This window comes from Rhinolophus hipposideros (assembly GCF_964194185.1).
Source record: "Rhinolophus hipposideros genome assembly, chromosome: 3".
In the NCBI taxonomy this organism is placed as follows: Eukaryota; Metazoa; Chordata; class Mammalia; order Chiroptera; family Rhinolophidae; genus Rhinolophus; species Rhinolophus hipposideros.
In genome coordinates this window covers 72,105,913-72,131,328 of record NC_138049.1, presented here as the reverse complement: position 1 = coordinate 72,131,328, position 25,416 = coordinate 72,105,913, and the positions used below count along the sequence as shown (strand labels likewise).

The 25,416-nt window shown below is 36.2% G+C and overlaps 1 protein-coding gene across 1 annotated transcript in view; it reads right to left on the bottom strand.

Moving 5' to 3' along the window:
• IMPG1 (interphotoreceptor matrix proteoglycan 1) overlaps positions 1 to 24,858 on the bottom strand; it is a gene marked incomplete at both ends in the record, with an annotated part of 119,761 nt that extends 94,903 nt beyond the window's left edge. The window contains one exon of the mRNA XM_081042014.1: positions 24,792 to 24,858. Within this exon, the coding sequence (XP_080898140.1) occupies positions 24,792 to 24,858 (67 nt within the window). The remainder of the gene's footprint in view (positions 1 to 24,791) is intronic.
• Between the last annotated feature and the right edge of the window lie 558 nt (positions 24,859 to 25,416).

Sequence of the window (25,416 nt, the reverse complement as noted above, 5' to 3'; positions counted from 1 at the left end):
TTCTAGGTGTATAACTTGGATATACTTGACCTCTCTGTGCCTGAGTTTCCTCACCTTTAAAATGGGGAGTAATTGTGCCTCTTATGGGATTTCTGTGATATTAAATGAGTTACTACATGGGCAGCACAGTATTGGGCACAGTGTAAGTACTCAGTCAGATCTCCTTTATCCGATAATCCACGCATTCACTTCCAGTATCGCTGTTCCTTTCTAATAGGCTGTTTCATGATACTGTTCCTCAGGAAACAAAGCAGACTGTGCATGCCCCTACGTCTTCCGGTGCTTTGCTGCAGTGCTGGTCTCATGCTTGTCTGTTACTTCATGCAGGAGGGCTCTTGTCTTCCTTCTTTGTTGGGCTCCTACTTTTTCTTCAAGAGCTAGCTTCTAAGCTTTCTTTCCGTCTCTCTTAAGCTTTCTCAGATCCCACGTTCAGAACTGATTCATTGCTGCCTCCTGTTCTAGCATGGCTCTTATCTCTATTGAATTTACTGATTCACCGTAGTCTTTATGTGCCTATTGTGTTTTAGGCCCAGTATGGTCTCTGGTGGTAAATTAGATGAACAAATGTCATGGAACTTGCATTGTACTTATTGTGCAATAATTTGGTGTAAATATACCAGTTTTCCCGTTTCAGCTGTAAATACCTTTGTATTTGCAAACGCCTAAGGACTTTTAGGCTGAAAATACCTCAGTATTATAATCCTGTCCTCTCCCTAGTCACCTTGGTGCTTGCCTAGTACAATGTTTTGTACACGACAGACAGATAGGCCATACATATTCATTAAGTGAATTAATGAAAACTTCCTGTGGAAATAGTAATGGGTCTTTTACAATATATGTATGAGTTAGATTCATTTTCAAAACCATTAGACCATGAAAAATAGTTTCATAAGTCCTGTCCACCTACATTATTGCACCCCCGCCCCCTTTAAATTTCTACTCCCTTCTACACTGTCTAATATCAGAGGCTGTGGACACAGCCATCTTATTAAAGACAATATCCTAAGTGAAAAGAAAAAATTCCCTTGGGAATGAAAACCAAAGAACAGAAATGATATGGTTTAGGCATAAAGTATATTTTAGTAAAGTCAGCATCCCCAGAATCTTTCAATTTATTGAAGAATATATAAACACATAAATAACAAATGAACCAATTAAAAACATGGGTAACAATGGGAGAGAATATTAATATTGCCTGGATTTCTAGGATGGCAAGCTCTGAACTCCCTGGCTCCTCAATTATTGCACCTGGTAGGCAAAACCATAACCATGGTTGAATCCAACCCTCTGCTTATTTCACACCTGCACCCTTGTAACTGAATATCGCTGGAGGAAAACAACCATTAGGACTCATTTTAAATTTATGATCCTTAAATAATATTGCACTACATATCCCTGGTTCATTAAGTTTCTCACTCTCTTGGAGAACTGCACACAACTTTTCTCAGATTTCCTGCATTTCTTGCCAATTCTCACTCTCAGTTGATGACCTGGCTTCACATTTTATTGAGAACAAGAGGAGCCAGAAGAGAACTTTACGAATTTCCAGCATTCAGTTCACTGGCTGCATCTGTGCTCAAATACTCTACTTTCCCTTCTGTGATTATTTGATGAGCAGCCTGTGCTATCTAACAGCATTTCCTTTACTTATGCACTGAATCCCAGCTGTTTGTACCTCTCAAGGACATTGTCCCAGAAACTCTCATTTGCCTGTATCATTATTTTTTCCTCTTTCTCCTGGATTATTCCTGTCATCCTACAAACATACTATTCTTTTTCCCCTTATTGTTTAAAAGATACTCTCTTGATCCCACTTCCCCTGCAGCTACTAACCCACTTTTCTATTCACCCAGCAAAACTTTTTGAAAGATCTGTCTTTATCTTCTTTCCTAAAACAAAACGAGCTCCTATGTGTGAGCATTCCTTTGATACCACAGGCAAAGTGACCAACATTTTCTACCTTCATTTTCTCCTCTTTTTTCCTTCATTCTTTTTTTATTTTGATGTTTGCAATGTGCTCATAGAACCTGGTGTATTCAACATGCTAATGGATCACTTCACCAGAAGGTGTCTCTATCTAACAGATAATATACTGAAAACTGAACGTTGGAAAATATGACTCCAATAATCACTTCTTTGAATTGGGAATTGTACATGTTGAGTATTGACATTTGATGGGGGTGGTGGTAAGTGTGATGATTTTGCAGCAAACAGACCCTTTGAGGAAGGGCTGAGACTTGACATGATGGGATAGATTCCCATTTGCCTGGGAGGTTCCCATGAGAGGCCTGGCAGATTAAAAATATTTAGGTGAGCAGGAAGGACAACATGTGTACAGGCAGGACAATTTCCAGAAGGCTAAGGAAAGTTGTTAACACGGAAGGTTTCAGTTAAATTTCTTTAGCCACTCTATCCTGGAGCTGACCGAGATCCTGCAACCCCGTATAGCTATGACAAGTTTGGAAATTTCTAAATGTATAGAAAGGGTAATGAATGAAACAACCACTGAATTCAAATACTGAATTCAAATGTTAGTTTATCCTAAGCAAAAGTTAAATCTGGCCAAAGGTGGAGTGGCAGCTCTGAAATATGGGGCTTTTGATCCTTCATTTATTGTTTTAAAATTAGATTGCTTAAACATTGCCTAAGCATGTCTACTAGCTAATGTGAAGGCTAGCCCTTCAGTCAAAAAGTATGTTTTCCTTTCTAGATCTAGGCTGGTGGCCACATGGCTTTGATGTTGACTGACATCCTGGAAGCCATTATAGGCCACACCATCTCCCTGGCAAATCACTGAAAAGTATATTTTAATCCTTCCTGTACCAAAGTTGGCCTCTAGTCATAGGTTGCTTACAAAGCTTCCATGTCACGGCTCAGCCTCTCCCTCAAATCAGTCTCTTTCTTTATTATGTGTCTGTATTAAAGTGGATCCTTACTAACCTCACAAAACTCTTCTAGAGGAATATTTTCTAGCCATTTAACTCTGCAGGCTTACAACACAGCATTCCTGTATACATCTAGTGACAATAACAGATAACAGGAAAAGGAGAATGGGGCTTTCACGGAAGCATTGTTATGAAAGCTACAGCCACTGGTCTAAGCACTTAGAGATCCCATTATGTTTTCCCAAAGGAAAAAGCTGCACTGTCTTAATGAATGAATTAACAGGAGTAGAGACAAAAGTTACTGGAATTCCTCCAGAACAAAAGTCTCCATTTGAAGAACAGAACTCCATAGAGAGAAAGTAGATAACATTTCAGGACCAAATCAATGAATAAAAGTTTAAAAAACTAATAATTTAATCTTGCATAAACTTCCCAAACTTACAAAAAAATCCAAAAAACAAAAACAAAAAAGAGTGAGGGGTTGTGGCTTTTATGCAAATACTCAGCGTGTTTGTGACCTATTATATCTAAGTCCCTCCCTCCCCTTCTACCATCCACTGCTCGCATTAGTAGAAATGGTCAATTACACACTTGAAAATTTTTCTCCAGAGCAAGGGCAACTAAATGTACACTGTACTAAACATACCTGAATATACCTCAAAAATTATGCAGATATACTGAATACCTTGTTTAATGCTGTTCCAGAAAATTGCATGGAGTTGAAGCAGTTTTCTGCACGATCAAGTAGTAAACACAGGAGCTTCTACACCCCACTTTCCCATCTGTCTTCCTACCTGTAATTTCCAATAAACATCCATGATGCTAACTCCAGTGAAGCATGTTGGAATAAATGGTATCGAAGAGAGGAACATAGAAATTAAGGAAATTTCCAGTGATTTTCTTTAATGAAATAGGAAGTGATTAAGTTCTCACGATAGGCAGCATACAGACTGATTATCAGTGATGAATGGGATGGTTGCTACACCATTGCCCTCTCTGCAGCTTTTTAAACTTGGATGTCATTGCAGCTTTCCTTACCTCCCAAATTGGCATTCGTTCAGCAGCACCAATCCCTACGGAGTATAAAAATCAGTGCTCCCTTCTCTCAAAGAATTAGAACAGTCACATCATCTTTCTTCTCATTGCCAAAGTCAGATTTAGCCCTTACACTTGATCTATCAGAAAGGAAAGGGTTAGAAACTTAAAAAACCATTACAAGAAATAAAAGTTGCTAACATCTATTTTCTATTCTTTCTCTATACATATGTATTGAGGCCCTCTTCCACCTCACTGCACTTAAAAAAAGAGGAAGAACCCAATCTACAGGTGAGATGCTGAGAAATTTTGTTGATGGCATATGCGCCTTGGTGAGTGGGCAGTAGGAACATCGAAGTTGAAGGGAGAAATAGAAAAGAGAAAGGGGCTTGTCTCTTTTGTGTTTAGAGGGGGCAGTCCTCTGAGAGGGTGGAGTGGCCAGCTCTCCATGTCTGGGAGTGTCAGGGAGTGGAGAGGCAGGATTTCAGCAAGGCTGTGTGTTTACCTATACCCAGAACAGAGATGTGTGCTAACTCCCACCCTGTTTGTGGGGAGAGAGAGGAGGGTATATTGAGGAGGGGGAGAGTATTCTCAAAGATGACTGTCCTTTCTCTGTCTTGGGGAATCAGAGAAACACAACTGAGGTACTTGTCGTAAGGTGGCTTGAAAGTCTCATACACAGCTGTCTTCATCAAAGGCATGCAATTACTTCATAGTGCAGTTCCAGAGGCCGCTGTTCTTACTGCAATTCCAGAACCACAGAATGTCCTTGATTCTCAAGTGCCCTCAAAGTATGCAGTCTTGTGTCAGAGGCTGTGAGAAACCATAGGATCAACCCTCTTGCTTCTTCATGGAGTGCTAAATTTACTTGAGAATTTTAGCAGAAAAGTTTAAAATGTTAAGGACTGTAAATGATTTTCACATGAATACATAAGCGAAATCAGCAAAATCCTTTCTTCCCTAAATAAGCCAGTCTTGAAAGTTAGAAGAGTAGGATATTTCTATAAGCTGTGATTAACTGTAAAGTATATTACTTTGAAAAAAAATGGTGAGTGGAGTTGGTTTATTGCTGAGGATGGGTTGAAGTAAACAGGATGTGAAACAGAAGTGAGAACAATTATGTTAAAGAGGCTGGCCAGCCTAGCTAAGGCTTGTTTTCAGGAGTTGACGAAAAGAAACCAGTGCTTTCTCCAGCAGCTGGATTTTTCAGTACCCCTCAAATTATCCTGGTTGGGCAGGTACCTTCTCCGAATATGCATAGGACCAACCCCATTAAGCCACTTTTAATTATCTCATCCTTACATTAATTTAAATTCTACTAACATTTTTCATTGCTTTGGCTTCCTAATTTTTAACTTATCGTGTGATTTTTTTTTGGCACCCTCTCCAAAGATTTCAAAGTGCGGAGTTTACATAAATACACAGGTTATGGATAAGAGATTCAGAATGGAATTTTACAAGTGAATCTGAGACATGTGGATGATGAGCTGCAATTGTACTTCACAAATGTATGGGATGTAATAGTTTCTAGAGCATTTTTGTAGCCTGCTTGACACAAAAGTTGAATGATATGAAAACCAAGGGGTTATGCTGGAACAGTACCAAAACATTTACAAGCCACAGATAGATTTAGTCTGTGATCTGTTTGGAAGTGGGTGGGGAAGACAAATAGCAGGAATTCACAGAGACCTACTAAGAGCCTATAAAAAGAAATTCCCCCAAACTCAGGAGGAAGCTAACTTCAGAAGCTGGAGATACACTAAAGAAATATCAGGGGATAAGAATGTGAATTTGCTTATGGGACACATTAATGATATGTACCAAATGCCCACTTTCCTTCTGATTCCAGTTGTGCTGGGTAAATGGAACATGGAGTATCTTTCTCTCTGTGATTCTTAGGGGTGTTATATATTTTGGGCATATTTATCTCATTAAATTCTTACCATATCTGAAGTACTCGTATCAGAATCAGCTCTAATTTAGCCCAGCATCTTTATTGTCTGAATCCTTTTGCTGCCCATGATTCTAATATTACAAACCATGAAAGACAAGTTTTAGTACTCTTATGTAAACCTGATCTTGGAGTATGTTGGGAGATCTGAGTAAAAAAAATTACATGTATAGCATTGGTGCAATATTGCCACCAAAGAATGATATTTTAACTACTCAAGGAGAGCAGAATTGGAGCAGATTAAACAGAACCAGCTGCAAATTTCTGCCTGTTAAACTTTCTGATACATAAGGAACTATCATAGTTCATGCAGAGAAGAAAGTTAAACTTCGTTTTGTGTACTTGAGGGGCTGAAGTTACAGTAATATAGCTTTGCCTTCCTAAGCCACTTCCTGAATTTGGGCAAATAATCTTTTATTATTATTATTATTATTATTATTATTATTATTATTATTATTTAATTTATTGGAGTGACAATTGTTAGTAAAATTACATAGATTTCAGGTGTACAATTCTGCATTCATCATCTATAAATCCCATTGTGTTCACCACCCAGAGTCAATTCTCCTTCCATCACCATATATTTGATCACCCTTACCCTCATCTCCCACCCCCACCCCCCTTACCTTCTGATAACCACTAAACTATTGTCTGTGTCTATGAGTTTTTGTTTCTTATTTGTTTGTCTTGTTCTTTTGTTGTTTTTGGTTTATATACCACATATCACTGAAATCATAGGGTTCTCTGCTTTTTCTGTCTGACTTATTTTGCTTAGCATCATACACTCAAGATCCATCTATGTTGTCACAAATGTTCCTATATCATCTTTTCTTACTGCCGAATAGTATTCCATTGTGTATATATACCACAACTTCTTTATCCATTCATCTATAGAAGGACATTTTGGTTGTTTCCATGTCTTAGCCACTGTAAACAAAGCTGCAATAAACATTGGAGCACACGTGTCTTTATGGATAAATGTTTTCAGATTTTTTTGGGTAGATACCCAGAAGAGGGATTGCTGGGTCATATGGTAATTCTATTCATAATTTTTTGAGGAACCTCCACACTGCCTTCCATAATGGCTGTACCAGTCTGCATTCCCACCAACAGTGTATGAGGGTTCCTTTTTCTCCACAGCCTCTCTAAGACTTTTTACTATTTGTCTTGTTAATGATAGCCATTCTGACTGGGGTGAGGTGATATCTCATTGTGGTTTTTATTTGCATTTCTCTGATGATTAGTGATGTTGAGAATTTTTTTCATATGTCTATGGGCAAATAATCTTTATATGATTCAGGTTTCTAATGAGGGTATAACAGTAATTCTAGCACTGTAGTTTTGCATTAATGTCTGTATGTTATACAGTTTTGTTTTGTTTTAAAGATTAAGTGAGAAAATAGATTATCAAGAGTTTGCAGAAGGCCTGGCACATTGGTAGCTGTTATTATGATCTGGTACCATTCTGTTCTAAGGTTTAGGGCTAGGAATAGATAGAAATAGGATTGTTTGATTTAGCAAATAAAATATAGAGCGCCCAGTCAAATTTTAATTTCTGATAAGCAACCAATAATTTTTTTTTAGGGTAAGTATGTCCTGTGCAATATTTGGGACACATGAAAAATAAATGGACAAAATGCTCCCGTTAAAAGACAAAGATTGTCAGACTGCATTAAAAAAAATAAAAGATCCCACTATGTGCTGTTTTAATAGATACCTCTAAATGAAAAGATAGAGATAAAGTGAAATTAAAAGAATGGAAAAAAGTTATAATATGCAAACACTAACCAAAGGCAGGTTGGGGTAGCTATATTAACATTAAATGAAGTCAGAGCTTTCTGGTAAATGTTTAATAAGCAACTCTTGAGGATGGATAGGAAGGCCTGATTTGTAGCATTTGCCAATTTCCATGTGTTAATATTGCTCCAACGGCTGATTTCAAGTCACTAATGTGACATACTGAACACGGAGTTGGGAAGAGATGTGTACAATGGAGTCTTGTAAGTTAGTAAGGGCCAGTTCCAGCACATCAGAGGATGGAATTCCTCATTTAGCAGAAAGCCTTACAAAGATGAAGACAGTCATAATGGTAATAATGGTAAAAGTTTAAAAGTCACCAGAAAGTTGAGAGAACAATAAAGAAAGTAAAATCAACAATAATAGCAGGTAGATTTTAAGAGATCTTTCTTGGTGAGAACAGATAAAAATCAATAAAGATATAAAAGACTGAAAACATAATTGAATTCGATCTAATGGTCATATACGGAACATTATAAAATAAAAAATATAACATATATTTACATTACATATAAAATGTACTTTAAAGCACAGGGAGAACACATACAAATAATGACTATATATTGGACTATATAATACATTATGTTCTCAGACCAACAGGAAAGTAAACTAAAAAGCAGTTTTATAAAAAATAACTGGAAAATCCTCATATGCTTAGAACTAAAAAAAAAAAAAAAAAAAAAAAAAAGCTCTTAAATTAACACATAAGTCCATGAAGAAATCACGCTGGATATTAGAAATATCTTTATCAAATGATAAAAATACTATATAATAAAACTTACAGGACATAGTGAAATCAGCACTTAAAAGGCAAATTTATCGCATTAAAAAGACTATGTTAAAAAAAGAAAAAGTTAAATATTACTGAGCTAAGCATTTGTCTCAAGAGGTTAGCAAAAGAAAAAAGTATATTCAAAGAAAACATAAGACAAAGTAGAGTTGAGATTAATAAAATGTAAAAGACGATGATAGCATAAAAGAGAAGGAAAGGAAATGTAAAAGCCAAATGTTTTTCCTCTGAAAATACTAATAATAAAACAAAAAAACAAGATTTATTAAATAAGTAAAGGTAGATACAATTAACTACTATCAGGTTTGATAAAGGAGGATATCATTTTATCTTCTACAGACATGAAAAACATAACAAGAAGATGTTATGAATAATGATTTGTTAATAAATTTGAAATTTTACACGAAATTTATATGAATAAATTCTAGAAATATAGAACTTACCCAAACTAATATAAAAGATAGAAAGCCTAATCATTATTATGACCTTTAAAAAAATTGAGTCAGTAGTTAAATATCTTTCTATAAATATAATTCTCTAGTTTCACCAGAGAGTTCTATCAAATATTCAAAGAAAAACCAATTCCATTTTCATACAAACATTTACAAAACCTCACAAGGAAAGTATCAGGTAAAATATCATGCTCCAATCTCACTTATGAATATGAACATAACAATTTGAAATAAATATTAGCAAATGGAATCCAGCAGTGTGTGAAAAAAGGACATGACCAAGTTGGATTTATCTAAGGAATTTAGGGTCGCTTTAATATTTGAAAACTGATTAAGGTAATTTATAACATTAATGAATTAGAAGAAAATCATTTGGTAATCTCAATAGATATAGAAGTACACGATAAATCTCTATGTTTATTTATGACTAAAAGGAATAAAAAGGAACTTAAAAAACAAACAAAAAAATTGGACATCATCAAAATGGCGGTGTGAGGTGAGCCTCTGTAAAGCTTCCCTGGAATTTAAAACTAATCAAACAACAATAACTCCACAAAGGACTCCCTGCACAGCAGACAGGCAAGACAAAGAGGCCCACCACTGAATTCACCTAAAGGAGGGAGAATCATGCGAGTGGGCGAGGAGGGAAGGGAGAAGTGCGGACATGGAGCCAGGCAGGCGCAGGACACAGACCTAGCTCAGTGCTCCGAGCTCGCTGCATCCCAGAACTACCGCAGCTGCGGGAGAGGAAAGAACTCGGACTGCTAGGGCTCTGTTTATGGCCTACAGAGCTGAGGGGGCAGGATATAACACGGCTGAACCCAACGCTCACGGCAGAGGCCTCGGAGAAAAGACTGAGGAAAGAAGGCTGAAAACGGTGGTTTAAGCCTTCACTGCCGAGCAGAGAACGGAAGTCTTAGGCACTGAGACTAGTCGGCCCCCCTACCCTCCCAGAGCTCGCCCCACCCCCAGCTGCCCATTGCTGGAAGCAGAACAGTGGCAGTGTCAGATCAAAAGAACAGAAACTTTGCTGTTCTGAGAACTGTGGACCGCAGACACAGATTCACAGCCCAACAAGTTCCGGCAAAGGGGAGGGAGCTGTGGAAGTGGGACCAGCTGTGGTGGTTGTCGCCGACATTGCTTTGGGCCACCTCTCATAACCTCTCACCCCGCCCCTGGTCCCATCTATCTGGGCAGATCCCTGCAGGAGTAAACAAAATGGATGAAACATATGGGCTCTGAATCGGGTGCAGAAAGAGCTTTGGAACTTCAAAAGCTCTCCGCATCCCCACAGGGACGTGGCGCCCTTATAACACAGGCGAACTGTTAACAGAGGAGAAGCCCGTTTCCCAGGGAATACCCCCATTGTGTGAGAAGCTGGAATAGTGCAGAAAAAACATAGCACTACTGTGTGAGGGAGGAAAAAAAGGCTGCAGTCAGAGAGAAAATAAAACATTCTACCAACAAGTATTGGAAAACAAAAGAAAGACCTCTTCGTATCAACCTGTTGCAGAAACCACTCCTGTAGATGTCTAGGAAGAGAAATAATAAATCAGTAATTGCCATGAATAACCAAGGCAACAAGACAGCTCAGAAAGAAAGTGAAAAGTCTCCAGAAAAGGAACTTAAAGAAATGGAAATATGTAACTTAAATGACAGAGAATTCAAGATGCAGTTCTGAAAAAATTCAATGAGATGCAAGAAAACACAGAAAGGCAATTTAATGAACTCAGAAATGCAATCAAAGAACAACATGAGCATTTTACAAAAGAGATTGAAATTTTAAAAAAGAACCAAATGGAATTTCTGGAGATTAAGAACTCAATAGAAGAAATTAAAAATGAAATAACCCGCTTAGGTAGTAGAGTTGACTAGATAGAGGAAAGAATCAGTGACATCGAAGATAGAAACCTGGAAATTACACAGATGGAAGAAGAAAGAGACTTGAGACTTAAAAGAAATGAAAGAACTCTACAAGAACTTTCTGACTCTATCAGAAAGAGCAATATAAGAATAATGGGCATACCAGAAGGAGAAGAAAGAGAGAAAGGAACAGAGACTTCAAACAAATTGTTGATGAAACCTTCCCAAACTTGTGGACAGAAGTGGATCCTCGAATACAAGAAGCAAATAGAACACCTAATTACCTCAATTCCAAAAGGCCTCTCCAAGGTACATTGTATTGAAGCTGTGTAAAATCAACGACAAAGAAAGAATCCTCAAGACAGCCAGGGAAAAGACGATGGTAACCTACAAAGGAAAGTCCATTAGATTATCATCAGATTTTTCAGCAGAAACTCTATAAGCCATGAGGGAGTGGAAACAAATATTTAAACTATTGAAAGAGAGAAATTATGAGCCAAGAATAATATACCCAGCAAAGATATCCTTTAGATATGAAGGAGGAATAAAGACCTTTCCAGACATACAGAGGCTGAGGGAATTTTCTAATACACGACCTGCACTACAAGAAATACTAAAGGAGGCTATTCGACCACCATCAACAGGGGCAATTTGTGGCAACATAAAAAGGGGGAGAGTAAAGACCTGAACCGGAATATGGGAATGGAGAAAGTAAGCATGCTGAAGAAAATGGAATACTCTAAATATCAAACTTTTTTTTACATAAACTTAAGGGTAACCACTCAAAAAAAATCCAGAACTGAAATATATACTGTAATAAAAGAAGAAATAGAGGAAAACATCATAGAATACCACCACACACAAATAATAGACAACAAAAAAATGGCAGAGAAACAATGGAGACACAGCCTTACCAGAAAACTAAAGATAGAATGACAGGAAATCCTCACATATCAATAATCATGCTGAACATAAATGGATTGAACTCACCAATAAAAAGGCACAGGGTAGCAGATTGGATCAAAAAACTAAACCCAAACATATCCTGTCTCCAAGAGACACATCTCAGCTACAAGGACAAGCATAGACTGAAAGTGAAAGGGTGGAAACTGACACTCCAAGCAAATGGTACTCAGAGAAAATCAGGTGTAGCCATAATGATATCAGATGAAACAGACTTCAGGGTGAAAAAGGTAACAAGAGACAAAGATGGACATTTCATAATGGTAAAGGGGACTATACAACAAGAAGACATAACAGTCATCAATATTTATGCCCCCAATCAGGGAGCACCAAAATATACCAAGCAACTACTAACAGAACTAAAGGGAGAAATTGACGAAAACACAATTAAACTAGGGGACTTAAATACATCATTGACAGCTATGGATAGATCATCGAAACAGCAAATAAATAACGAAATAGCAGCCCTAAATGGTACATTGGATGAAATGGACATAATTGACATATATAGAGCACTTCATCCTAAAACATCAGACTATACATTCTTTTCGAGTCTACATGGAACATTCTCAAGGATAGACCATATGTTGGGACATAAAATCAGCCTCAGCAAATTTAAGAAGATTGAAATCATACCAAGCATATTCTCTGATCACAGGCTTTGAAATTGGATATCAACTGTGAAAAGAAAGCAAGAAAAAAACACAAATACATGGAGATTAAACAACATACTTTTAAAGGATGACTGGGTCAAAGAAGAAATTAGAGGAGAGATCAAAAGATACATAGAAACAAATGACAATGCAAATACATCCTACCAAAATTTTTTGGATGCAGCGAAAGCAGTTTCAAGAGGGAAATTTATATCATTACAGGCCTATCTGAAGAAACAAGAAAAATCCCAAATAAATAACCTCATGTTACATCTTAAAGAACTAGAAAAAAAAAGAACAAGTGAAACCCAAGGTCAGCAGAAGAAAGGAAATAACAAAAATCAGAGCAGAACTAAATGAAATAGAGAAGAAAAAGATAATAGAAAAAATTAATGTGACAAAGAGCTGGTTCTTTGAAAAGATTAACAAAATCGGCAAGCCCTTGGCTAGACTCACTAAGATAAAAAGAGAGAAGACACTAACAAAATCAGAAATGAAAAAGGGGAAGTTATCACAGACACCACGGAAATACAAAGGATCATGCAAGAATACTACGAAGGACTATATGCCACCAAATTCAATAACCTGGAAGAAATGGACAAGTTCTTAAAAACATATAGCCTTCCAAGGCTGAACCATGAAGAACTAGAAAACCTAAACAGACCGATCACCAGTAAAGAAATTGAATCAGTCATCCAAAACCTTCCCAAAAGCAAAAGCAAAAGTCCTGCACCAGATGGCTTCACTAGTGAATTCTACCAAACCTTCAAACAGGATCTAATACCAATCCTGCTCAAACTCTTCCAAAAAATTGAAGAAGAGACAGAACTCCCTAACTCATTTTATGAGGCCAACATTACCCTGATACCAAAACCTGGTAAGGACAACACAAAAAAAGAAAACTGCAGACCAATATATCTGACGAATACTGATGCAAAAATACTGAAAACAAAATTCTAGCAAATCGAATAGAAAAAGATTATTCATCACGACCAAGTGGGATTCATCCCTGAGGCACAAGAATGGTTCAACATCCGCAAATCCATCAATGTGATACATCACAGAAACAAAATAAAGGATAAAAATCATATGATTATATCAATTGATGCAGAAAAAAGCATTTGACAAGATAAAACATCCATTTACGATTAAAACACTCAATAAAATAGGTATAGAAGGAAAATATCTTAACATAATAAAGGCCATATATGACAAGCCCTCAGCTAACCTCATAATTAATGGTGAAAAACTGAAGACCTTTGCTCTACGTTCAGGAACACGACAGGGTTGTCCCCTATCACCTCTGCTTTTCAACATAGTGTTGGAAGTCCTTGCCAGAGCAATCAGGCAAAAGAAAGAAATAAAAGGCATCCAAATTGGGAATGAAAAAGTTGAATTATCACTCTTTGCAGATGACATGATACTATATATAAAAAACCCTAAAGACTCCACCTAAAAGCTGTTAGAAACAATCAACGAATACAGTAAAGTTGCTGGCTACAAAATCAACGTACAAAAGTCCATTGCATTCCTATATACTAACAATGAAATCTCAGAAAAAGAAATACAAAAACAATTCCCTTTGCAATTGCAGCAAAAAGAATAAAATACCTAAGAATAAAGTTAACCAAGGATGTGGAGGACCTATATGCTGAAAAGTATAAGACATTTTTGAAAGAAATTGAAGAAGACACAAAGAAATGGAAAGACATTCCGTGCTCATGGATTGGAAGAATCAACATAGTTAAAATGGCCACATTACCAAAAGCCATATACAGATTTAATGCAATCCCCATCAAAATCCCAATGGCATTTTTTAAAGAAATAGAACAAAAGATCATCAGATTTATTTGGAACCACAAAAGACCCCGGATAGCCAAAGAAATCTTAACAAAAAAGAACAATACTGGAGGTATCACACTGCCTGACTTTAACTTGTACTACAGGGCTACAATAATCAAAACAGCATGGTATTGGCAGAAAAACAGACACATAGACCAATGGAATAGAATTGAGAACCCAGAAATAAAACTACATAACTATGGACAGATAATTTTTGACAAAGAAGCTAAAAACATTCAATGGAGGCAAGACAGCCTCTTCAATAAATGGTGCTGGCAGAATTGGAAAGCCATATGCAAAAGAATGAAACTGGACTGCTATCTGTCACCATGTACCAAAATTAATTCAAAATGGATCAAAAACTTAAGCATAAGACCTGACACAATAAACTGCATAGAAGAAAACATAGGTACTAAACTTATGGACCTTGGGTTCAAAGAGCATTTTATGAATTTGACTCCAAAGGTAATGGAAGTAAAAGCTAAAATAAACGAATGGGATTATATGAAACTTAAAAGCTTCTGCACAGCAAAAGAAACCATCAACAAAATAAAGAGGCAACCGACTGAATGGGAGAAGATTTTTGCAAACAGTTCCTCCGATAAGAGGCTAATATCCAAAATATAAAAGGAACTCATGAAGCTCAACAACAAAAAAACAAACAACCCAATTGAAAAATAGGCAGAGGACTTGAAGAGACATTTATCCAAATAGGACATACAAATGGCAAACAGACATGAAAAAATGCTCAACATCGCTAATCATCAGAGAAATGCAAATAAAAACCACAATGAGATATCACCTCACCCCAGTCAGAATGGCTATCAACAACAAGAAAAATAGTAACAAGTGTTGGAGAGGCTCTTGAGAAAAAGGAACCCTTATACACTGTTGGTGAGAATGCAGACTGGTGTAGTCTTTATGGAAGGCAGTGTGGAGGTTCCTCAAAAAATTATGAATAGAATTACCATATGACCCAGCAATCCCTCTCCTGGGTATCTACCCCCAAAATTTGAATACATTTATTCATAAAGACACGTGTGCTCCAATGTTCATTGCAGCTTTGTTTACAGTGTCTAAGACATTTGAAACAACCAAAGTGTCCTTCAATAGATGAATGGATAAAGAAGTTGTGGTACATATACACAATGGAATACTATTCGGCGTTAAGGAAAGATGATATAGGAACATTTGTGACAACATGGATGGATCTTGAGAGTATAATGCTAAGTGAAATAAGTCAGACAGAAAAAGCAGAGAACCCTATGATTTCAGTGATATGTGGTATATAAACCAAAAACAAGAAAAGAACAAAACAAACAAATGAGAAACAAAAACTCATAGACACAGACAATAGTTTAGTGGTTACCAGAAGGTAAGGAGAGTGGGGGGAGGGAGATGAGAATAAGGGGGATCAAATATATGGTGATGGAAAGAGACTTGACTCTGGGTGGTGAACACACAGTGGGATCTATAGATGATGTAATACAGAATTGTACACCTGAAATCTATGTAATTTCACTAACAATTGTCACCCCAATAAATTAAAAAAAAGTAAAAAATGCTGGTAAAGAACCTAAACCTTTCCTAGTAATGCTGTAGAATTAAAAGTGTTTTTATTATGAAAAAAAACTACAAAAAAACCCAAACAAACAAAAACCTGATATAGGACATTTACAAAAACAAAACAATCCCTGAATCTAAAACAAACATCATACTTAATGGTGAATTATGAAAGCATTCCTTTCAAAATCAGTAACAAGTTAAAGGCTGCATGAAATCACCATTTCTCTTTAACATTATACTGTGTGACATATGAAAGGCAGTAAGAAAATCCAAAGAAATAATAGATAGAAAGACAGAAAAGGAAGAACTAAAATTTCATTTCACAAATGACATAATTTTTAAGTAGAAAACTTGAAAAAAATTGCTACTGAACTTTCAGAATTAAGACTGTTCACCAAAGCTATGGGATTAAAACCAATTGTTTTTCTATGTAGGAAATGTAGTAAGAATGCCATTTACATGATCACAATTAATATAAAGGAGCTAGAGATAGGTCCAAGATGTGGAAGCCTTTTATTAAAATAATTATGCAACTTTATTTTAAGGTACTAATAAAAGGAGAACTATTCCATGTTCTCAGATAGAAAGACTTAACATTATAAAGTTAAGTCTCCCCAGGTTGATCTATAGATTCAACACAATTCTAAGCCAATCTCAATAAGGTGTTTTGTGGAACTTGGTGAGCTAATTTTAGAATGGATTATGGAAGAGTGGAGGATCAATAATAGTTCAGACACTCCTTTGGAAAAATAAAAAGCTAGGGAAACATGGTTATGAGACAACAAGGTTATTATAAATTTGTAATAATTAAAGCAATGTGGCATTGGCTCACGGATAACAAAATGGATAAACTCATGTTCACGACAGAAGAGATATCACAGAGCAGAGAGGAAAGGAGAAACTGTCCCATTAATGGTGCTAAAACAATTGATTATCCATATTAAAAGTTTGTTTTCCTACTGCACACACACATACACACAATAAATACTAGTAGTTTGAATATGAAGGCCAAAACTATACAATTTCCATAAGACAACATAGGAGAATATTTTTATGACTTTGAGATAAAGAAGGATTTTTAAAATATGACAAAAAACCCCACAAACCATGAAGTTAAACACTGATAAATTCAACTATATTAAAATTAAGTATGTTCATTAGAGGTTACCATTAAGAGAGAAAAAGATAAACTACAAAGTTGGTGAAGATATTTGCAAGGTCGGCAAAAACTGCAAAAGGATTGACATCCACAACTTTTAAAGAACTAAATCAGTAAGAAAAGACATATATTCCAATGACAAAAGGGGCAGAACACATGTGTAAGCATTTTCTAGAAAAGGAAACAGAAAAGACCCAAAATATATGAAAAGATACTCAACTTCATTAGCAATCAGAAAATAAAAATTAAACCCACAGTGAGATACTGTTCCACGCCCCAGGAGACTGGCAAAAAATAAAAAGTCAGGTAATACTAAGTGTGGATAAGGGTTTGGAATAAGAGGAACTCTCACTCAAAATGGCAAGAACACTGAGGAAAACAGTTTGGTATCACCTAGTAAAATTGAAATCATGCATACCTCATGACACAATCATTTCTCTCCTAATCAGGAGACAGATGGGGGGTGGAGGGGAGAGAGAGAGAGAGAGAGAGAGAGAGAGAGAGAGAGAGAGAGAGAGAGAGAGAGAGAGAGAGAGAGAAAGAGAAACACCTAGAATTTGGAGAGACTCCTGCCTGGTGTCTCACCCGGGGACACATACGAGGATGTTTGTCCCAGTGTTGTACGTAATAGCAAAGTCTAACAAGCAAAGATCAACAAAGTGACTATATGGTGGTGTATCTGCACCAGGCTCTACCATGTCTTGAATGCCTCTCATGCTGCATCTCAGGCCCTCTGAGCCTCACCTGTCTCTCAGACCAGCTCTTCATAAGCTCTGACCCACAGCAGGAGACACAAGCCCACAGCTCCTTGCCTCATGGCTGTGTCATGGTGTCTGTTTTCTCTTGTCCCAGGAGTTTTTTGTAGCTGCAGAGGTGTGAGAAGCATCAGGACACACCCTGCCCACCACCTCCCCCCAACACCCTCCCTGCAAGCTGTCTGTAGATAAGCATACTGGAAGTGCAGGGAAGTTACTATCCTTTGAAGTAAACGTTTGAGGAGATATCTTATGAATTCTTCTCCATTTATCTGTAGGCTCCCACCCTCATGAACTGTTTGGAGATCTTGTAGTCCTATGACTTTATTTCTACTTACAACCCATTCCTCCAAGAACTTCCTCTGTCAGTCACCTTTTCCATTAACCTCCTTTTCCCAACCTAAAGACTTTAATGGAACATTTCTCAGCATTGGTAAAAACACCGCTGCTGGGGCTCCAGCATTGAAAATTCCGATTTAATTTGTCTGGAGTAGGATCCAAGCTAGAATAATTGTTAAATCTCTCCAGGTGATTCTACTACACAGCCAGATTTGAGAAGCATGATTTATTGCCCTTCTGTAAAGGTAGATAGAACATTAGCAAAGAGATGAATTTTTTTATTCTGTCTGAAACGAGAGAATGAGAAAAGCTTGGATAAAGATTCAGAGAAATTTTGAAGTGGAAAGAAGACATGTCAAATTAAATCAAATGGCTTCCATCTTCTCAGTAGGTAGGAGGAGGTGGTGATAGGAGTGGTGGTAGTTATCATGGTCATCTTAGGAGCTAGCATTTTTTTGAACATTTTTGTAGAAGATACCTCACTAAGAACTTTGTAAACGTTATTTCATTTATCTTCATTCCTGCTCTATGAGGCAGACACTGCTATTATTATTCCCATTTTATAGGCGAGAAATCATATGATGGAGTATATATGAGACTGAGCAATTTGCCACGGTCACATAATTAGTAGGTGACAGATCTGTTCTGTGCAAATGTGTTCTGTGCTGAATGTAGTCTTGTGCAAACCTGGAAGTATTTGCTCTTAACTGTACTGTTATGTGAATGAGGGAGAATCAGACTGCAGGCTTGAAAAGAGAAGGAAGGTTTGGAAATCAAACTGGGATGCTTAGGGAATCAGAGATGAATATGACATGGAATAGCTTGGAGGGCCCGATTAAGGTTCTACAGTACATGAATTGTCTCACAGAAGCACTCTGTTCATTAATAATACTTGGCAGCTCAGGAATGAGAGTGGGAAAAGTGAAGGTTAAGTTTACCCAAAGTGGAACAACCAAGCAAATGGGGCAGAAGGTCGAGGAATACATTTTCTGTTGTATTAACAAGAAGACCATGGAGAGAGATTCCAGTGAGGACCCAAGGACCTAGGACTAATGTATAGGACACCTGAGTTGGCTGAAGAACTGGACAAACTGGGAAAGGATAAGGGACTAGGGTGTTTTGGTGAGAGTAAACATCAGATTCCATGGAAGGAAGGAAGAGAAATTATTAGAAAGGGGTGTTTCAAAGTTGTATATCTTAAGTCTGAAAATATTGCAAACTTGGAGGTGAAATGTCAGTGTTCTGATAGGAAGGTATTTTTGGTTCGGAAGATGCTTTCCCTCTGTGTCAAACCACATCCATTAGGCCAGGTACTGCCTTCAGATACATAACATATTCTTAAATAAGCCACTTGCCACTTTAATGGTGTGCATTTAAAATGACACTGTGAATAAATGACTCCACTTCTTTGAGGAGTTCAAAATGTCACACTTCTTTCTTAATAGAACTCTTAAAATTGGTGCTTCCATTTTTAGGGTAGAGCTGAATAATATGGCCAGGTATCCTGAGATTAGTCATGCATATAAATGTTAGGTAGATGGCATGAAGCAGCAATCATCTGCTGTTGTTAGAGCAAAGTTGGTTTTTAAATTAATAGTAAAAAACCATATTAATTGCACTCATCGTATGACATTGGACTTCTTAATAGATTAAACAGATGTCAGATAGGGAAAGGTACAGCTCAAATCCCAGTTTTGGTTCTCACCTTCTTATCTCAAATGATTTTAGGAACATGATTTAGCATTCTCTGCCTCAGCTTCCTGACCAGAAATAAGCACATTGTCTACCAACCAATGAAATCTTAGAAGTAAGATTAATTAAAAATTTGCTTGCGCTTTTATAAGAAAAGTATTACTATGATTATTATCTACAAAGTATTTTGATCAGGTCTGAAATAACTACAATGGATTAGCGCCGTTGGGTTTCATACTAGGGCATAATTAAGTGTAACTTTTGTTTACTCATTAACGCAGCAGGAAACTTAAGATAGACAAATTAGCCCTACATATGTTATTTTCTGAATGAAGTTAAAGTATTTCTGAAGTGGAAAATTTTTTATTAATTTTGAGGTCTTGACTTTTCTCCACAAAATTCCTTTTGGTTTAGTTTACTTCACCCCTTCTCTTGGGGAAGCAATTATGAACATAAGATGTTGGCTGTGGTGGGTGAGGGGACACAGGATGGCTGAAGAAAACCCGATTAGAATGAATTAAGATGACTTTACAAAAGCACATAGAAATACACTGTTTCCTCAAATAAGATAATATTATCTGTTATCCTGTAAATAAGATAATATTTATCTACTGAATACAACCACATGCTTAGAAGAATTTATCACTGTTCTGTAGCTCTTTCCTATTCTTTCCCACAATCACTGTGGCCAGAATATAGGTGCAGCAGTGGGAGTCCATTTTCAGTAAATAATTAGAGCAATGCATGTGTAGCTCTGACTTGACAGTGGCATTTCCACGTATGAATTCATTCTCATTACCGTGGCTATGCCAGTCAACCATATCACCTCATTGTAGGATAAGCTTTGGCGTGCAGGTTGCCTTGGACCTAGCAAAAAGTGTACCACTCTCCCTTATTAAAATGGTTCCATCTGACTTGGTGCTGTTAATACGCGAGGCGGAAATCCCAGTGACCCTGTTTATCATTCTCAGATAGTGGGCTCCGACCCAATGGTTCGTTGCTGAAAACTGTCTGCTTTGGAAAATTAAAACTCACATTGTGGTCAGAGGTTTTCCTTTCTCCTTTTCAACAATCAGTTCCCTCCCCACACCTGCAGAAGTGTCTTTCCTACCCTGAAGCAAGACGAGGTGGTCTGGACTGAGATCTTAGACACCCTGGAGTTTGATACTTCACAATATAGTGATGAGGTTAGGACTTTTATTATGGTCATTAACACATATATACTGAATTAAAATATAAACCTGGAGAATATTGTGGAAAACAAACTTTCTTGCCTCAGATGGATTATTTTAAAAGAGTTTAAGATCTGTGAGCATGATTGAGGCACTCAAGATATATAGGATCTGAATTTTCAGCGAGGATTCGCATACAAATACAGTCAATATTTAAGGTGTCTGCATGCTCTTGGTTGACAGAAATGGCCAAGAAAGCAGTAGCTCATGTCACTGCTGCCTAATTAGCTCACATGTACAACAGTCCTTTAGTGTGATCAGTGAAACATGCATAGAGGGGCTACAAGGCAGCAATTGCCTTTTATTTTTAAAGCAAGTATATAACCTATTAAATGGCTTGAAGCATGCTGCCACAGTTTTTTCTGGATACAAAGTGTTTTTAATTTACACAGACAGCTTTGATTTTAAGGACATCTTCTCAGATACAATTGAACAACAACAAAAAAATATGCCTTGAGCCTTTAGAATTACACTGTCCTGAAAGTGTAGCAAACATGAAAAACATAGAGGGGCTGCAAAGTTAATGGGACTATCACTGGGTATTTATCTCAACTATATAAATGAAGCCATGCTCTCTGCTAATGAAACCACAATGAGGGAAAATAACTTCCTGGGTAATTTTATGAAATGAGAACATATCCCACTAGTAAAGGATTAGTGAGAAGTGTAGTGTCTTCACATGAGAATTTCCTGACATTTCACAGCTACTAAAATAATTACCCAGCCTTGTGAACTCATAATAACTTTGTTAAAGGTTTCATTTAGTATAACCAAATGTAATGCAAAAGGCACATATGAACAACTAAAGACACTCATGAAAGAGGATTTCCAGAACGGTTTCAGAAAGTGGCAAGGATGATGGGATAAGCGTGTTGCAAGCGAGGGGGAGTATTTTGAGGGGAATTAATGGCAATGTGTCTTTTACTGTAACAATTTTTTTAAATTTAAATATTCACCTATTGTTTGATCACACCTCGTACTCCGATAAACACCATCTCCATTTTAGGAACTTGCTAAGGATGGATTTTCTCTCTTCTCTCTCTCTCACACATCAGAATGTCATAAGCAATTGGATGAAATTATTTATATGAAATGAAAGGTAAGAGTTTAAGCAGTTTTGTGCACATCTGATGCAACTGGCATCCTCATTATGACTACCAAAGAGAGGAGCTTTGGTACGTCCATGAAGTAATTGCTCTTTGACACTACTGAACTGTCTTTTGTTGAGCTAAACAATTTTATTTAATGAATGTTTTAAAATCAAAACCATTTCACTTTTATGTATCAATGGAAAAACTACATTCAGAATCTGCAAAGCTTAAAGGAGACCTTTTTAAAATACTGCCACGTCTTTGAATCTCTTAATATTCTGTATTGGATACATTGTAAGCACTCTGTTTGTGAAATCAAATGGGAAAAAATCACCTAAGGGGACAGGAAACCTTTTGAGAAGCAATTTGGCAATATGAATCAAATACCGTAAAACTATATTGCTTAGACCCAATAATTTTACTGTTAGTGTATGTATGCTAAGAATCTTAAATACTGAGGCTCATGAACAAAGATGTTTATCACAATGTTATAATAACAAAATAATTAGGAACAATTATTTCTCTTTTGTTGAGCATTTAGGTAAAGCAAACCATGATATATCAATTAAAAGGAACATTATGCAGCCAATAAAATGATACTTATCAAAACTAGAAGGCAATGTAGAATATTCATATGATGCAACAGAAGTGCAAAAAACCTGATATAAAATTGTGTGTGTGCTACAACTGCAATTATGTAAAAATTAAGTAAGCATACATAGAAGAAAGACTGAGGAAACATATGAATGTGATAGCATAGAATGTGTTTGGGTAGAAGCACTATGGATAATTTTTCCATATCTTTTTGACTTCAAAAAAGCTATAATTTAAAAAAAATAAATTCCTGAGCTTAAACACCCAATTGTTATGCTTAACAGCTGTGTTGAATTGAACTGTTCTCTCTCCTGAAACAATTTTCTATGTAAATACACTCATGATGGTTAATTAGTCACAAATGGAAAACTAATTTGGCTGAAGTAAATAAACAGTAATTAATGTAGATTATTAATTGAAGATGAACAGAAAGTCACAGATCTGAGAGTCTTATGGAATAAAAAGTCCCAAATGAGTAACATGTTAGAATTTTTTTATGATGTAGTTGCAATATTTTGTTTTATAGAAATAAGCATATATCAAATTATAGATTTTGGTGACCTTATTTCATCAAACTTTCTGTATATAATTATGCTATTTGCAATTGTTTGTAAGGGCTGATATGTAATATATTAAAATAGAAAAAAGTAGTTAAATTAGTTAACATAATTAATTAAACAAACAAACAAAATCAAAGCTGATTTTCCTGGTCAAGTTTGTGAAAAAGACAAATTGATTTGCTACAGCAGATTAAGTTCAGAATACACTGGAATACTGTCATTTGCTTCTAATTAAAATGCTTTTTTACAAATGTAAACATTTATATGTAATTGATAATTGAAAGGAAAGGTAAGTAAACTTTTGTTTCATCCACTATCATTTATGTAGCAAAACATAAAATAAATTTTTATATAATATCTTTCAGAAATTTTTTTCTCCCTTCAAATGCAACCACTAAAAAATTACATGTAAAATAACTGACAGAATCAGTTATTTTTGACTTACAAATGCAGCCAACTATTTATTTTATTTTTCTATGGACATTTCCAAACCAATGCTTCAATTAAAATGTTAACTGTCTGGAGTTATGTCACCCTTAAAGAAGAACCAAACATTATTCATTTCAAATGTCTTAAAAATTTATGTTATATACTTACATACATACATATATTTAATTATAGTTGATATTTAATATTCTCCTTGAGCTTCAGATGTACAGACCAGTGCTCAGGCATCTACACAGTCTATAAAGTGGTCCCCTCGATAAATCCAGATAGTCATGGGATTTAAGTACAGCATAGGGAATACAGTCAATGGTATTGTAATAGCTATGTACAGTGTCAGAGGGGTAGTAGACTTGGGGGGGGTGTTGTCACTTTTTGAGGGGAGTAAATGTCTAATCATTATGTTGTTTTGTACACCTGAAACTAATATAATAAAAAAATGTTATCATTATCAGGCTGATTCTTAAAAAAAAGGAAAGCTTTCTTCAACAGTTTTTAAAATATATCATTTTTCTTAAATGTGCCTGATTTGTGGCTTGCTTTAATTTTAGAGTCATTTGAAGATTTACCAAAAGAACATTCAGTGCCTAGTTCTTTTATGAATACAACCTCAAAATTACCAAGTTTCTAAGTTGATTGTAATCATAAACAACTCTGAAGATAAAATGTACTTGCTATTTTCTAAGGGAAAGCAACTCATGATTTAACTATGAGAAGGTAAGAAATACGTTTATTGTCTGATAATAAATGACTTAAAATATTAATTTTATTCTTTAGATTTCATTTGTCAATTTTAAGGGATAAATGGTTTCATGGATCTATTGTTATTGATAGTAATGATATGAATTTGTATTCAATGTTTAATAAAATAAAAAAGGATGCATTCATCTCTCCTATTTTGTTAACATAAATTGCACTTAAGAGTATATAGTAAGTATTCAATAAAATGAAAAGCATTTCTGACAATTATTCAATCGATAAATCAATCAATTTTTATTCAGGGCCTACCTTACATATATACTAGTCCTCTGAGATTCAGTGGTAACCTTGTTGATTCTGAATGTTCACTTCAATAAATAGATTTTATAGATAAGCAATTTAAAAATAAAGAATATTTTAATAACTTACCTTTGGTTCCTTGAACTTGGAGAAAAATCCAAAAAGCAAAAATAAACGTTCTAGTTTCCAAATACATTCTGACTTTTGTGCATTGGTAAATCTGGTAACAATCATGGAACAGCTCCAACTTTCACTAATAAAAATCACAGAAATATAAAGAATAATTAAACATTGATGCCAGCTAAGTATGGATAACCTTCTTGGTTTACCTTTATAAGGGTGCTAATTTATAAGGAACATGAAGCAGTGGCTGTTTCTGGAATAATCTATTTATCTTCCCCTCAGGTGTAATCTCTGCTTAAGGGCCAGCTGGAGGAACCTTTATCTCATTAACCTTCTGGAAGAGCATCTGTCAGCCTCGCTCCGGGACCCTGAATACCATTATAAACAAGTGTCCACAGACAGAAGGAATGCTTTTTTTCTTAGTAATTCACCTGTTACAGTGACACAGAGAGCCAGGGGAAATCCTGCCAGATGCAGAAGAAGGCTGACAGGGTCAAATGTTTTCCACAATGACACACACAAAGAACATCCACTGAGAGAGCTTAATTGCTATCCCTGGAAGTATGTGGTTATTCAATATGTGTTAACCTCCAGAGACGGCAAGCCTGTCTCCATTCTCGTAGAAATGCCC